Raw genomic sequence first — 16,883 nt, 5'->3', positions numbered from 1 at the left:
TAATTCCTTGCTAATCTATGTACACACCCTACCTCAAGAAAGAAAAAATATTACAAAGAGGTGGAAACCTTAACTTTCAGTACGGGCCTAACTTGCTCAAGTATTGTCTTGATATATATATGCATATTATTGAACCAAGAACACTGAACGGCAGATCATCCCTCAACCGGCCATGACTAAAAACTGGAATTTGGTTCAACCATACCGCTATCCGACGTTGATAATTTCTGCGATCTTTTTCAGTCCTTGTTAAAGACCACAACTGTGGCCGAATTCTTCTGTTCACGTGACCTGACACGGCCACAGTGGCACGTGATATTATACTCACGTTATAATAGTGAACAACTAATCAATCTTCCCAACGGGTGCAATGAAATGTCAAAGGCTCCGTAGCAGAGTCGGCATTGGTAATCGAATATGCCCTTGCACAAGCGCGCATATAGAGCCTTCTAAGACGTCGGTCCAGAGACTCGTCGTGGAAGACGGCCATTAATTCCAGCTCGTTGGCAGGAGAGAGCGGAGGGTTTTCCACAAACAGACTCGTGTAGATATGAGCCAGTTGTCTAGCGAAGAGTTGGGCAATTTGTTTGGCCGGAGAAACTTCGCCAAGAGCGTTCCTGATGGGGATTTGCACGCCAGGGGAGGGGTATTTCTTGTGATTGTAGCTTAAATGGCTATTCGCTATTAAGAATTTGTAGTGGTTTCCAAGAGAATTGATCAGGAACGTTCTCTCTGGCGTGAAGGTGTCAAGATCTGCCCCACCTGGATGCCCTAATGATGGTGGCGTCTGGACCCAAGGGTTTTTAACTTTAAACAATGTTGTCCAATCTGACTTCAGCCAGGTGCCCCTTGAGGACGTTGAACTCAGCTTTCCATTGTTCGTGGAGATAGAATCTGCCAAATGCCTGTGATTCTCAAATGGCCAGTGAGTCAGCAAAAAGTGGTAGTGTTTTTGGAAGAGAAGCGCATGTCGTGGGCGCGGGTTGTTCCATTGGAAGTGCGTTTGGTAAATGATACTCTCCAGTGCTTTCAAACTTGCTCTCAAGTTTTGTCTTCTTTGCGCCTTTTCGTACACCTGTAATGATTCGGTTAGTGGCACAGCTATTTCTTTGAACTTGTAATCGCTTTGTATACCTGTGAGCGTCGTTACCAATGCGGTCTTGGTTATTTGATGGAGCGGTGTAGATTTTATGATCGGCAGTAATAAGGCGTTAACCTGGGAGACCATTGTATATTTCAAATCCGCAATCACTGTTTTGATGAAGACCTTTGTTTGCTTGCTTTATTCCCCGCTGCGATGTGAATTCTTTCGATTTTTCCACTCAAGGTGCGAAAGATATTTATCCTTTCAACGCATGCAGTAAATATACATATACATATATATACAAGTAAGATAATTTAGGGAAAAAAAAACTATAAAAGATTGGATCGGTCATTGTATAGAGCAGTACGAACTTCTTGCTTTACAGTGCGTTGAATCCTGGGACTCCGGATTGAACGTCTTGATCCCTTCCGGAAGATCGTCCGTGTGAATGATCCGGAAATTAGATATAGTTTCGTTATTAATCATATTGCTGTCATCTTCAGTATTTACAGTCGCTTGAGAAGCGCAAGATGAAGAAGACGGCAGATTCATTTTAATTGCTAGCATTTCTGATTTTTCATTGAACCAGTTATCTGGTGGGAACTCAATATGAACGAAAACATACAGATCGCCGCATTGGCCACGAGGGTCATCTAGAATAGGCCAACCTTCATTGGCAATTTTGATGACATCACCAGGCCTTATTACTCTCCCGGGCTTAACGCTCAATGTTAGTAACCTGTCGTCGAACGTTTTTGTTAAAAACTTCTCAAATCCTGTCAAGGCCTCGCTTAGCGATACGGTGGCGCCTATATACAAATCATTCCTGGTGCCTTCGTCAAAGTTCTTCAAGAAGATTTGCTTCTGCTCTAAGTCCTCTTGTTTCTCAATAAGATGGAACTTTAAATCGCCGCATGTAGTCTTATCGATTACTTCGTCTGCCATCCCCTTGATTGTAATAACATCGTTAAAATGATGGCCCGGAGCCACGTTCACTGTGATAACTTCCTTCTTTGAATGAAGCCCCACGCCTGCGCAATCGGGGCAAAAGTTCTTCGGATTCTTGGGCCTTTTAGTGTACTTTCCCTTACCATTACATTTCTCACATATTACCCATTGCGACGCTACCAAACCTGGCCCAAACCTTTTTAGACGTTCTTTTGAACCTTTTCCACCGCAAGATTCACATTCTACCTCGTGTGCGACGTGAATTTTCTTCTTTGATTTCCAACCAGAGCCTTGACATTTCATACAAATAATCTGTCTCTTCAAATCAAACTTTAACTTCTTGCCCATGTACAAATCCTTCAGCGTAAGAGATATCTCGATATCGATATCCTTGGAGCTTGTAGACTTGTCCTCTTCATATGTATCGTACTCACTGGGGAAACTGCTTCCATCGTGACCTCCATTATTGAAGAAATTATTAAAGAAATTCATAAAATCGTCATCTCCAAACCCATCAGCGCCACCGCCACTAGCGGGACCATTATCATCACCATACAAATCGTAATGTGATTTCTTTTCTGGATCGCTTAAGATCTCATAAGCGGCAGTGATCTCTTTGAATTTGATCTCATTCACCTCCTTTGAGTCTTGGTCTACATACTTGTCTGGATGATGTTTCAGGGCAAGCTTTCTGTAAGCAGTTTTAATCTCCTGCACGCTCGCGTCTCTTGTCACCCCCAACACATCGTATAACTGGTCTCTTCTATCACTGCCACTCATTTAAAATTACACCTGCGTACTTACTTTCCCTTTCCTTTTGAGTCCAAGCGGCATATCTCTTAAGATAAGATAAGCCTGACTCTTTCTTTGCCTCTCTGCCTTTGTTTCTTCCTTCCTTCTGCAGAGGATGGCTCGTCGCTACTCAAATTCCGACCCAAGAAACAAAGAAACAAGAATTGCACAGCAAAGGCTGCCCCACATACATATATGCATATGTTTATTTACCGCATATTCATGGCTATATAATGCATATATAATACACAACACGTTCACAACATGCTCTTCCACAGCATCACTTCTCTTCAGAAGTTTTCAACTTTTACAGTACCGGTTTTTTTTTTCCATTCTTGCGTCTTTTTTTTCATTCTGAAGGGGTCCAAGCCAAGAGCCTAACGATTTTGACCTTTCGTTGAGACAACTTCACGTACTGTTCTTTCCTGCTGTGGTTGACGTATTTAGAGTTTCCTGCGCCCTGTGTAAACGATCGTGACCTGCGGACCATACTAGGAAAAAGTTCTTCCGTTACTATTACTGCTACTGCTACTGCTGTCTCGCAAGTTTACTTTCGTTGTTCATACTAGTCACACGTTTCTCGAGAACAAGACCAACTTCTTTGTTTCTTCCCCGCATTTAATTGTTTTCTGCTTTCCGGTCAAACGCATATAAATATATTTACCAGCCTTTGTTTTGCTTTCTCCACGATGTTATCACTGTCAGCCAAAAATCATTTCACGGTGAGTAACTCTATAACTCACGTTATTAAGTCGTATCACATAAGGACTCTCACTTCAAGCGCAGAAAAAATGCCACATATCACTACTCCCTTTACCACTACAGCCAGTAATACAAAGTTGAAAGCCTTCAGGAAAGTCAGGCCCGTCCTACAGAGGCACAGCTCTTCCTGGATTGCTGCTCAAAACCATAGACGTTCGTTATCTGGTCAATCTTCACTAAACGATCTGCGTCATTTGAACCGCTTTCCACACCACACGTTGAAACCTTCGAATAATGAGTTTTATCCCGCTGAACAATTGACTTTGGAAGACGTAAATGAAAATGTCTTGAAGGCTAAGTACGCCGTCAGAGGTGCCATCCCAATGAGAGCTGAAGAACTGAAAGCTCAGCTGGAGAAGGATCCTCAATCTTTGCCATTTGATAAGATTATCAATGCCAATATTGGTAATCCTCAGCAACTACAACAAAAACCTTTGACTTACTACAGACAGGTCTTGTCTCTCTTACAATACCCAGAACTATTAAACCAAAACGAACAACAGCTAGTTGATTCGAAATTGTTTAAACTAGATGCCATTAAGCGTGCAAAGAGCTTAATGGAAGATATCGGTGGTTCTGTTGGTGCTTACTCTTCTTCCCAAGGTGTAGGAGGTATAAGGAAAAGTGTCGCTGAATTTATAACGAAGAGAGATGAAGGTGAGATATCATATCCAGAGGATATCTTTCTTACTGCTGGTGCATCCGCAGCTGTCAATTACTTGTTATCCATATTCTGCAGAGGCCCAGAAACGGGTGTATTGATTCCCATCCCACAATATCCATTATACACTGCTACTCTGGCCTTGAACAATTCTCAGGCCTTACCGTACTATTTAGATGAGAATTCAGGTTGGTCGACTAATCCAGAAGAAATTGAAACTGTCGTCAAAGAGGCTATACAAAACGAAATTAAGCCTACCGTACTGGTGGTTATCAATCCAGGCAATCCTACAGGAGCCGTCTTATCACCTGAATCTATAGGTCAGATTTTTGAAGTTGCAGCCAAGTACGGTACGGTGGTAATAGCTGACGAAGTTTATCAAGAAAACATCTTCCCCGGTACTAAGTTCCATTCCATGAAAAAAATTTTGAGACATTTGCAAAGGGAACATCCAGGTAAGTTCGATAATGTTCAGCTAGCTTCTTTGCATTCGACTTCTAAGGGTGTTTCTGGTGAATGTGGTCAAAGGGGTGGTTACATGGAACTCACTGGATTCAGCCATGAAATGAGGCAAGTTATCTTGAAATTGGCCTCAATTTCATTGTGTCCCGTAGTCACTGGTCAGGCTTTAGTTGACTTGATGGTTCGTCCACCAGTAGAAGGGGAAGAATCTTTCGAGTCGGACCAGGCGGAACGTAACTCTATCCATGAAAAGTTAATTACAAGAGCAATGACCCTGTATGAGACATTCAACTCCTTAGAAGGCATTGAATGCCAGAAGCCTCAAGGTGCTATGTACTTATTCCCCAAGATAGACTTACCTTTTAAGGCAGTTCAAGAAGCTCGCCACTTAGAGCTAACCCCAGACGAATTTTATTGTAAGAAGTTGTTAGAATCTACTGGCATTTGTACTGTTCCCGGTTCTGGGTTTGGCCAAGAACCTGGTACTTACCATTTAAGGACAACATTTTTGGCACCTGGTCTCGAATGGATTAAGAAATGGGAAAGTTTCCATAAAGAATTTTTTGACCAGTACCGTGATTGAATAAAAGAGGGTAGAATAGCCTACAACAAACATTTAAATAGCTAATTTAGTATAAGAGTAATGTGATCATTCCTTTTTTTCATGCCTTACATATACAGTTATTTGTTATTATTGCATCTCCGCTTCTCTATGCCATGTTTCCATCAATACTAATGTTTTTATCTAATACATACTTGTGTTAATATATCATTTCATTCTCTCATTTTCGCTTCTATTTTTAATCTTTCTGTGTATAAAGTCAACCTGTGTTGTTTGAATACTCGTTCATCATTTACTTTTGACCAATGGTACCTAACTTTGCTTTTCTTTTGACTTTACTACAACAGGTTTAGAATCAAAAGATGACGCTAATATCAATAGCCAACATGGCAGCCAACCTATACAAAGGACAAACCAACTCCAACATTTCAAGTCTAACCATGCTGAAACTAATTTGTTTATTACATCAAATCCGTTGAATTCATCATCAAAAAAAAGTCCGAATAGGGTTATTGAAATAAATGGGTTTGTTAACAGCAATAGTAGTAAGTTCTTTAGTTTTTGTCTTTGTTGTTGAGGCTTTGCCGGCATTGTATCTTCATGACTATCGATGAGCTCTATCTCATCCTTAGGCTCAGTTTTTATTGGGATAGAGAGCTGAGCTGCCACTTCGTGTTCGCTAGAACTTTCAACAGTAGTCTTCACAAATGTCATAGGAAATGCCAATGTGCCGATCAGTAAAGCCATGGCAAAGTTTATCATCAGCAGAGATGTTGAAACCAAACTGAAATATAAAAATGCAACATTTTTCAATCTATATGATAGTGGTTCTGATATGTGAACTTTTTTGGAGAATATTAAAGGTAGGAAGCAAGATGCCATGCTAATTATCATCAATAATCCTGATGAAGGTATTAAAAGAAACGCTTGTGAAACAATAAATGATATAACCAACGATACGAACCAAACCAACAACGCCACCAAATTATACTCGGAAAATAAGGATATACTTGCATAGGAATTGTTTATAAATGCATTTAATGAACTTACAGCGAATGCTACTGATAAAGCCACAGCACTTGGTAAATAACTACTAATGGATACGAACTGGCGTGGTGCTAATAACAGATAAAAGAAAAACGATTGGTGGAATTTCTCCAAAAGATTATTAATGGAACGAAACATTGCCTCCGGTATACGTCCAAATGTAGTAATATCATGACCGCTGTTTCCGTGTGCTTTCAAGGTTACAGATTGAATTCTCCAACCGCTGAATGCCTCGTTACCATGAGGATTCTTAACACCCGATAACGCCCAATCCCTTATTCCTAGGCATAGTATCTTCAATCTCGACCAGAAATTATTATTAGTCAACTGATCATGGGGTAGACCGTGCAAAGAAACTTTCATACCTTCATGTTCTGTAATGGATATAGCAATGTTGACAAGATCTAAATTGGGCAGCTCACCATTTAAACCATCGTAGGAAATTTCCACATACTCAAAGAAGTCTTCTGTACTTGAATAATCCACCACCACGGCAGCTTCAATGGAACCACCAGTTAAATCTAGAGAAGTATGGTATGCCTCAACCCATGATCTTAAAGCTGCACGGGGGTTTTCGCTAAACACAACGATTATATTCTTAGACCATACTGGCCAACGTGAGAAAAATCTGGCTAAGGACACCCCCAAAGCTGCGCCACCAACATTGAATTCATCATCTGAATTGAACCATGGAACAGCAAGCACCATCGCTTCTGTCCCATCACCCCTGGGAGCGTGCATTACACCGTACAAAGTTTCTCCATATTGTTCATTTTCATAGATAGCAGTCTTGGTACCGAATTCTTGCAACCAGGAACCCATCAAATTGTTTCTCTCCATAGAAGTCATGTTTACCATTTCTTTAATTTGAGAGCGATAGCCCCTCAAAATGTTCCATTCGGATTCTCTAAAGTAACTGTACGCTTGTGAAGGCATTAATGCATTCTCAGAAATGTACGTTCTTCTGTACTGTCCATCCATAGGCAGAATAGCGATAGAAATGAACCCAAAGAGGGCGCATAGCATGGAAATAACTGGCAATAAGGCGATTATACGCGGGACAAGCCCCATATCAACAATCTTTCGATGCAACTTCTCCAATAAGGCCATCTTCACTATATTATTCGCGTCTTTGGTCCGTCAAGTGCTCTTATAGGACAGCAATCGTCATTTCTTTCTTAAGGTAGCCGACGTGTATTGTTGATGATTTTTTTTTCTACCGCTGGCATTAAGGTGAGAGTTTCACGATGCGTTCTCAATAACTTCGTAGGGATGGCGATCGATATTCTAATAAACGGAAGCCAAACTCCATATCATAAAGCTGTTGGCACTGCTTTGAGCTTCATCCTTACTTGGCTACAGGGTATTCAAAATTTTGCAGCTACATTATTTACGCAGTGCTCTTTTCAAAAAAAGAAGAATAGTACCCATCAAGTCCACTTGACCCAAGTCTTCTATTGACGGTAATAAGTTGGCAAGCATGGAAGCTATTTCGCAATTACGTGGTGTTCCGTTGACACACCAAAAGGACTTTAGCTGGGTTTTTTTAGTAGATTGGATTCTCACGGTGGTGGCATGTTTGACAATGATATTCTACATGGGAAGAATCTATGCATACCTTGTAAGTTTTATATTAGAATGGCTACTATGGAAGCGAGCGAAAATCAAGATAAATGTTGAGACACTTCGTGTCTCCTTGCTAGGTGGTCGAATACATTTTAAAAATCTTTCCGTGATACACAAAGATTATACAATTTCGGTCTTAGAGGGTAGTTTAACATGGAAATACTGGCTTTTAAATTGCAGAAAAGCAGAATTAATAGATAATGACAAGTCTTCTTCTGGCAAAAACGTAAAGCTTCCGTGCAAAATTTCCTTAGAATGCGAAGGTTTAGAAATTTTTATTTACAATAGAACAGTAGCGTACGATAACGTTATAAACTTACTATCCAAAGATGAACGAGATAAATTTGAGAAATACCTCAATGAGCATTCTTTTCCTGAACCTTTTAGCGATGGAAGCAGCGCTGATAAATTAGATGAAGATCTAAGCGAATCCGCCTATACAACAAACTCCGATGAATCAATAATCAATGATAGGGATTACCAAGAAACAGATATCGGCAAACATCCAAAGCTTCTGATGTTTTTACCGATTGAACTTAAATTCAGTCGCGGTTCCTTATTGTTAGGAAATAAATTCACACCATCTGTTATGATTTTAAGTTATGAAAGTGGTAAAGGCATAATAGATGTCTTGCCTCCTAAGGAGCGATTAGACTTGTACAGAAATAAAACACAAATGGAATTTAAGAACTTTGAAATTTCCATCAAACAAAATATTGGTTACGACGATGCTATTGGATTGAAATTCAAGATAGATAGAGGAAAAGTTTCAAAATTATGGAAAACGTTTGTACGAGTCCTACAGATAGTAACCAAGCCTGTTGTATCGAAACAGAAAAAAAAAAACGCAGGCCCATCAGACGACAATTTCTATCATAAATGGAAAGGGTTATCTCTTTATAAAGCTGCTCCAGGCGACGCTAAAGCGAGCGATTTAGATGATGTTGAATTCGATTTGACGAATCATGAATATGCTAAATTTACATCAATTTTAAAATGTCCAAAGGTCACAATTGCATATGATGTGGATGTTCCAGGTGTCGTGCCACATGGTGCGCATCCAACGATACCCGATATTGATGGACCGGACGTAGGCAATAACGGGGCACCTCCAGACTTTGCTTTAGATGTTCAGATTCATGGAGGGTCCATCTGTTACGGACCTTGGGCTCAAAGACAAGTCAGTCATCTGCAGAGAGTTTTATCACCTGTAGTATCAAGAACAGCCAAACCTATAAAGAAACTACCACCAGGTTCGAGAAGAATATATACACTTTTCAGAATGAATATTTCAATAATGGAAGATACTACTTGGCGTATACCAACGAGGGAAAGTAGCAAAGACCCTGAATTCTTGCAACACTACAAAGAAACCAGTGAAGAGTATAGGCCATTTGGGTGGATGGACCTCCGATTTTGTAAGGACACCTATGCAAATTTCAATATAAGTGTGTGTCCCACGGTGCAAGGTTTTCAGAATAATTTTCATGTTCATTTCGTGGAAACCGAAATTAGGTCAAGTGTTAATCACGACATTTTATTAAAAAGTAAGGTATTCGATATCGATGGGGATATTGGATATCCATTAGGTTGGAATAGCAAAGCAATATGGATAATTAATATGAAGTCAGAGCAACTGGAAGCTTTTTTGCTACGAGAGCATATAACTTTAGTTGCGGATACGCTTTCTGACTTTTCCGCTGGTGACCCTACGCCTTATGAACTTTTTAGGCCATTTGTATACAAGGTCAACTGGGAAATGGAAGGATATTCTATTTATTTAAACGTCAATGATCACAATATTGTTAACAATCCGTTGGATTTTAACGAAAATTGCTATTTGTCACTTCATGGTGATAAACTTGCTATTGATGTCACGGTACCCCGTGAAAGCATTTTGGGGACATACACAGATATGTCCTACGAAATCTCAACTCCAATGTTCAGGATGATGTTAAATACTCCCCCTTGGAACACTTTAAACGAGTTTATGAAACATAAAGAAGTGGGAAGAGCATACGACTTTACAATTAAAGGTTCTTACCTTCTCTATTCCGAGTTAGATATTGATAATGTTGATACACTAGTCATAGAGTGTACAAGTAACAGTACTGTGCTTCACTGCTATGGGTTTGTCATGAGATATTTAACAAACGTAAAGATGAATTACTTCGGTGAATTTTTCAATTTTGTGACTTCTGAAGAGTACACAGGCGTCCTTGGTGCCAGGGAGGTCGGAGACGTAACTACTAAGAGTTCAGTGATGGATTTGGCATCTACTGTAGATTCAGGGTATCAGAATAGCAGCTTAAAAAATGATTTTGAAGATAAAGGTCCTGTGAAAAGATCAGATTTGAAAAGGACAACGAACGAGACTGATATTTGGTTCACATTTTCGGTTTGGGATGGTGCTTTAATATTACCAGAAACAATTTATAGTTTTAATCCATGTATTGCACTGCATTTTGCGGAACTTGTCGTGGATTTTAGAAGTTGCAATTATTATATGGACATAATGGCAGTTCTCAACGGGACTTCGATAAAACGGCACGCTTCAAAACAAATAAATGAAGTGTTTGATTTGATACGCCGTAATAATGGTGCCGATGAACAAGAGCACGGATCGCTTTCAGACCTCACCATTCATGGACACAGGATGTACGGACTACCGCCTACAGAGCCCACCTACTTTTGTCAGTGGGACATCAATCTCGGTGATTTGAGCATTGATTCAGACATTGAATTTATAAAGGGATTCTTTAATTCCTTTTACAAGATAGGCTTTGGCTACAATGACTTGGAAAATATATTATTATACGATACGGAGACCATTGATGATATGACTTCATTAACCGTGCACGTTGAAAAAATAAGAATAAGCCTTAAAGATCCAGTAATGAAATCTCAGTCAGTTATTAGCGCTGAATCCATATTGTTTACCTTGATTGATTTTGAAAATGAAAAATATTCACAAAGAATAGACGTAAAAGTTCCAAAATTGACGATTTCTTTGAATTGCGTAATGGGTGATGGCGTAGATACATCATTTCTCAAATTTGAAACAAAGTTAAGATTCACAAATTTTGAGCAATACAAGGATATCGATAAAAAAAGATCAGAACAGCGCAGATACATAACAATCCACGATTCGCCCTACCATAGGTGCCCTTTTCTCCTTCCGCTGTTTTACCAAGATTCAGATACATATCAAAACCTGTACGGGGCTATAGCACCATCCTCGTCTATTCCAACTTTACCTCTTCCTACTTTGCCTGATACTATAGATTATATCATTGAAGATATTGTGGGCGAGTATGCTACCCTTCTGGAGACTACAAATCCATTCAAGAACTTATTCACAGAAACTCCATCAACTATTGGGCCTTCGGGAGCTAGTTTCACTGAAGACGACAACGACGAAGAAGCGGATCCCTCAAGCTTCAAACCTATTGCTTTTACAGAAGACAGAAATCACGAAAGGGACAACTATGTTGTTGATGTTTCATATATTCTCTTGGATGTTGACCCGCTGCTTTTTATTTTCGCCAAGAGTTTACTAGAACAGCTTTATTCTGAAAACATGGTGCAGGTCTTGGACGATATTGAAATTGGAATTGTGAAACGATTAAGCAACCTTCAAGAAGGGATTACTTCTATTTCGAACATTGATATCCACATTGCTTATTTAAATTTAATTTGGCAAGAAACAGGTGAGGAAGGTTTCGAACTCTACTTGGATCGTATTGATTATCAAATGAGTGAAAAATCTCTCGAGAAAAACCGAGCAAATAAATTATTAGAGGTGGCAGCTTTAGCAAGGGTAAAAACTGTCAGAGTGACTGTCAATCAGAAAAAAAATCCAGAGTTGTCTGAAGATCGCCCCCCTGCACTATCGCTGGGCCTTGAGGGATTCGAAGTATGGTCCTCCACAGAAGATAGACAGGTTAATTCCTTAAACTTGACGTCATCAGATATTACCATAGATGAATCTCAAATGGAGTGGCTCTTTGAGTACTGTAGTGACCAAGCAAATCTTATTCAGGAGGTTTTCACCTCCTTCCATTCCATTCAGAACACCAGAAGTAATTCAAAGACAGAACTGATTTCAAAACTTACAGCCGCAAGCGAATATTATCAAATTAGTCATGACCCTTACGTCATAACAAAACCTGCCTTTATTATGAGACTTTCTAAAGGACATGTGCGTGAGAATCGTAGTTGGAAGATTATTACGCGTCTAAGGCATATATTAACGTACCTTCCTGGTGATTGGCAAAGCAACATCGACAAGGTGCTGAAAGAGAGGAAATACACCTCTGACAAAGACGCCAAAAATATCTTCATGTCTGTATTTTCGACTTGGAGAAATTGGGAGTTCTCAGATGTCGCAAGGTCATATATATACGGTAAATTATTTCCAGCAGACAATGAAAAGCATAAACAAAATTTGATCAAAAAATTATTGAAGTGTACTATGGGATCATTTTACCTTACTGTTTATGGTGAGGGATATGAGGTTGAACATAATTTTGTTGTTGCGGATGCAAACTTAGTAGTGGATTTGACACCTCCTGTAACAAGCTTACCCTTAAATCGAGAAGAGACTATCGAAATTACGGGGAGAGTAGGTTCAGTAAAAGGAAAATTTAGTGATAGATTGCTTAAATTGCAAGATCTCATTCCACTTGTTGCGGCAGTAGGCGAAGATGATAAAAGTGATCCAAAAACGGAGCTATCAAAGCAATTTAAAATGAACACCGTTCTACTAGTGGAAAAAAGTGAATTGCAACTGGTGATGGACCAAACGAAGCTCATGAGCAGAACAGTTGGAGGTAGAGTTAGTTTACTATGGGAAAATCTAAAAGATTCGACTAGTCAAGCGGGTTCATTGGTTATATTTTCTCAGAAATCAGAAGTGTGGTTAAAGCAGGCATCTGTTATTTTGGGAGAAGCTCAACTGCGCGATTTTTCAATTCTAGCCACTACTGAGGCATGGTCACATAAGCCTACGATTCTTATAAATAACCAGTGTGCAGATCTTCATTTTAGAGCAATGAGTTCTACAGAACAGTTAGTAACCGCTATTACTGAAATTAGGGAAAGTGTGCTGAGGATTAAAGAGCGTATAAAGTTTAAGCCCAAATCAAAGAAAAAGTCCCAATTTGTTGGGCAAAAGATTAATACAGTCCTGTCATGTTATTTTTCAAACGTCAGTTCTGAAATTATGCCCCTCTCGCCATTTTATATCCGTCACGAAGCAAAACAGCTCGATATCTATTTTAACAAATTCGGTTCAAATGAGATTTTGCTAAGCATATGGGATACTGATTTTTTCATGACATCGCATCAGACCAAGGAGCAATACTTGAGGTTTTCTTTTGGCGATATCGAAATTAAAGGAGGAATTTCTAGAGAAGGCTACTCGTTGATAAATGTTGACATTTCAATATCTATGATAAAGTTAACCTTTTCGGAACCGCGTCGTATTGTGAACAGTTTTTTACAAGATGAGAAGCTTGCTTCTCAGGGTATTAATCTTTTGAGTTCCTTGAAGCCTTTATTTTTTAGTTCAGACTTACCAAAAAAAGAGAAGCAAGCACCTTCAATAATGATAAACTGGACATTAGATACTAGTATTAGTTATTTTGGTATTCTCGTGCCAGTGGCTTCCACATATTTCGTATTTGAATTACACATGCTTCTACTTTCGCTAACCAATACGAATAACGGTATGCTGCCGGAAGAAACCAAAGTGACAGGACAGTTTTCTATCGAGAACATCTTATTTTTGATAAAAGAGCGGTCACTACCCATTGGTCTTTCGAAATTACTCGACTTTTCTATAAAAGTATCCACCCTACAACGAACGGTTGATACGGAGCAGTCCTTCCAAGTGGAAAGTTCCCATTTCAGGGTCTGCTTATCTCCTGATTCTTTATTAAGACTAATGTGGGGTGCGCATAAATTATTAGATCTGAGTCATTACTATTCAAGACGCCATGCTCCCAATATTTGGAACATCAAAATGTTCACCGGTAAAAGTGATAAACCAAAAGAAATGCCCATAAATTTCCGTTCTATACACATTCTGTCCTACAAATTTTGTATCGGCTGGATATTCCAGTATGGAGCAGGCTCCGATCCTGGGTTAATTTTAGGTTATAATAGATTGTTTTCAGCATATGAAAAGGACTTTGGTAAGTTTACAGTCGTGGACGCTTTTTTCTCTGTTGCAAATGGTAGTACCTCAAGCACCTTTTTTTCTGAAGGAAACGAGAAGGACAAATATAATAGAAGTTTCTTACCGAACATGCAAATATCCTACTGGTTCAAAAGATATGGTGAGCTGAAAGATTGGTTTTTTAGATTTCATGGTGAGGCACTGGATGTAAACTTTGTTCCGTCATTCATGGATGTTATTGAGTCTACTTTACAATCCATGCGAGCATTTCAAGAGCTAAAAAAAAATATTCTGGATGTGTCCGAGAATTCCCATACGGAAAGTGATAATCCTTATGCTAGCTCAAGTGTTGAAAGTGCCTCGAATAGTTTGGCTCCTTTTCTCGATAACATTAGGTCCGTTAATTCAAATTTCAAGTATGATGGTGGTGTTTTTAGAGTTTACACATACGAAGATATTGAAACAAAGAGTGAGCCATCTTTCGAGATAAAAAGTCCGGTAGTCACTATAAACTGTACATATAAGCATGATGAGGATAAGGCTAAACCACATAAATTCAGAACATTAATTACCGTCGACCCGACACATAATACGTTGTACGCAGGCTGTGCTCCTTTATTAATGGAGTTTTCAGAAAGTTTGCAAAAGATGATAAAGAAACATAGCACTGACGAAAAGCCAAATTTCACGAAGCCTTCTTCGCAGAATGTTGATTATAAGCGACTCTTGGATCAATTTGATGTAGCTGTCAAATTAACGTCAGCTAAGCAACAATTAAGCTTGAGCTGTGAACCAAAAGCTAAAGTCCAAGCGGATGTTGGATTTGAATCGTTTTTGTTCAGTATGGCTACCAATGAATTTGATTCTGAACAGCCTCTGGAGTTTTCTTTAACTTTAGAACACACAAAAGCATCCATTAAGCATATATTTTCAAGAGAAGTAAGTACGTCTTTCGAAGTTGGTTTCATGGACTTGACGCTTTTATTTACACATCCTGATGTAATCAGTATGTATGGGACAGGATTGGTTTCTGATCTAAGCGTCTTTTTCAATGTGAAGCAGCTTCAGAACTTGTATTTGTTTTTGGATATATGGAGGTTCAGTAGCATTTTGCACACGCGGCCAGTACAAAGATCCAGTAGTAAGGAAATTGATATGAGTTCGTTAACATCGACTAACTATTCCGATGTGGGCACAGAAATACCCTGGTGTTTCACATTAATCTTCACCAATGTCAGCGGGGACGTTGATTTGGGCCCTTCTCTCGGTATGATTTCATTAAGGACCCAGAGGACATGGCTAGCCACAGATCATTATAATGAGAAGCGGCAGTTACTGCATGCTTTTACTGACGGTATTAGCTTAACTTCAGAAGGCAGACTGAGTGGTTTGTTTGAGGTCGCAAACGCAAGCTGGCTATCAGAAGTCAAATGGTCACCTGAAAAGAGCAAAAATATGCATCCATTAGTGTCTACCTCCCTAAACATTGATGATATAGCAATAAAGGCTGCTTTTGATTATCATATGTTCTTGATCGGCACTATAAGTAATATACATTTCCAGCTTCACAATGAAAAGGATGCCAAGGGGATTCTACCCGACTTGTTACAAGTCTCTTTTTCATCAGATGAAATTATGCTCAGCTCTACTGCATTAGTTGTTGCAAATATTCTGGATATCTACAACACCATTGTACGTATGAGGCAGGATAATAAAATTTCATATATGGAAACGCTGAGAGACTCGAATCCTGGTGAATCTAGGCAACCAATATTATACAAGGACATTTTGAGATCATTGAAATTATTAAGAACAGATCTTTCGGTGAATATTTCCTCTTCAAAGATTCAAATTTCGCCAATATCTTTATTCGATGTGGAAGTGCTAGTAATAAGGATTGACAAAGTCTCTATACGTTCCGAAACACATTCAGGGAAAAAATTAAAGACAGATTTACAACTGCAAGTTCTAGATGTTTCAGCAGCACTTTCTACTTCGAAAGAAGAACTAGATGAGGAAGTTGGAGCCTCCATTGCCATTGATGATTACATGCATTATGCGTCTAAGATTGTTGGTGGTACTATCATTGATATTCCAAAACTTGCTGTTCACATGACGACTTTACAAGAAGAAAAGACAAATAATTTAGAATATCTCTTCGCTTGCTCTTTTTCAGACAAAATATCTGTAAGGTGGAATCTAGGGCCTGTGAATTTTATCAAAGAAATGTGGACTACACATGTCAAAGCACTGGCAGTTCGTCGATCACAGGTAGCAAATGTTTCGTTTGGACAAACAGAGGAGGAACTTGAAGAATCAATCAAAAAGGAAGAAACCGCTTCCAAGTTTAACTATATCGCACTCGAAGAACCACAGATCGAAGTGCCTCAAATAAGAGATCTGGGAGACGCTACTCCACCTATGGAATGGTTTGGGGTCAATAGAAAAAAATTTCCGAAATTCACTCATCAAACTGCAGTAATTCCCGTACAAAAGCTCGTTTATCTTGCGGAAAAGCAGTATGTCAAGATACTGGATGATACGCATTAACCGTGTCGTTCCTAATTATATTGAAAAGTTCCGAACACCATATTTCTAGTTTACATTTCATTAGTTTTTAACTATTTGATATCTGCATATAGTATACACTCCCTACACCTCATATTTGTAAATCTTGCATTTAATTTTTACCAAAACTTGGTTTCAAGTTGCAATCTTAGTGTTGCTTAAGTATATATGTATTTTTCTATTTCTGGTG

General features: G+C 39.1%; 5 protein-coding genes across 5 annotated transcripts; 2 read left to right on the top strand and 3 right to left on the bottom strand.

Annotated features, from left to right (window-relative positions):
• Positions 1–349: 349 nt before the first annotated feature.
• GEP5 (Gep5p) lies at positions 350–1,228 on the bottom strand (the record flags this gene model as incomplete). Its single annotated transcript, XM_033911974.1, has 1 exon — positions 350–1,228. One exon carries the CDS (start codon positions 1,226–1,228, stop codon positions 350–352), a length of 879 nt encoding a protein of 292 aa, XP_033767865.1.
• Positions 1,229–1,432: 204 nt separating this feature from the next.
• Positions 1,433–2,812, bottom strand: XDJ1 (Xdj1p; the record flags this gene model as incomplete). The annotated part of the gene is made up of 1 exon (XM_033911973.1): positions 1,433–2,812. One exon carries the CDS (start codon positions 2,810–2,812, stop codon positions 1,433–1,435), a length of 1,380 nt encoding a protein of 459 aa, XP_033767864.1.
• A 701-nt stretch (positions 2,813–3,513) lies between these two features.
• ALT1 (alanine transaminase ALT1) lies at positions 3,514–5,292 on the top strand (the record flags this gene model as incomplete). Its single annotated transcript, XM_033911972.1, has 1 exon — positions 3,514–5,292. The coding sequence occupies one exon, from the start codon at positions 3,514–3,516 to the stop codon at positions 5,290–5,292; it is 1,779 nt and encodes a 592-aa protein (XP_033767863.1).
• Positions 5,293–5,583: 291 nt separating this feature from the next.
• Positions 5,584–7,428, bottom strand: GAA1 (GPI-anchor transamidase subunit GAA1; the record flags this gene model as incomplete). The annotated part of the gene is made up of 1 exon (XM_033911971.1): positions 5,584–7,428. The coding sequence occupies one exon, from the start codon at positions 7,426–7,428 to the stop codon at positions 5,584–5,586; it is 1,845 nt and encodes a 614-aa protein (XP_033767862.1).
• Positions 7,429–7,798: 370 nt separating this feature from the next.
• On the top strand, positions 7,799–16,675 carry CSF1 (Csf1p; the record flags this gene model as incomplete). Its single annotated transcript, XM_033911970.1, has 1 exon — positions 7,799–16,675. One exon carries the CDS (start codon positions 7,799–7,801, stop codon positions 16,673–16,675), a length of 8,877 nt encoding a protein of 2,958 aa, XP_033767861.1.
• Positions 16,676–16,883: the final 208 nt, after the last annotated feature.

Source organism: Saccharomyces paradoxus (assembly GCF_002079055.1).
Source record: "Saccharomyces paradoxus strain CBS432 chromosome XII sequence".
Classification (NCBI taxonomy): domain Eukaryota; kingdom Fungi; phylum Ascomycota; class Saccharomycetes; order Saccharomycetales; family Saccharomycetaceae; genus Saccharomyces; species Saccharomyces paradoxus.
Note: the sequence above shows the minus strand (reverse complement) of the source record. Positions and strands in the feature narration are given on the sequence as shown.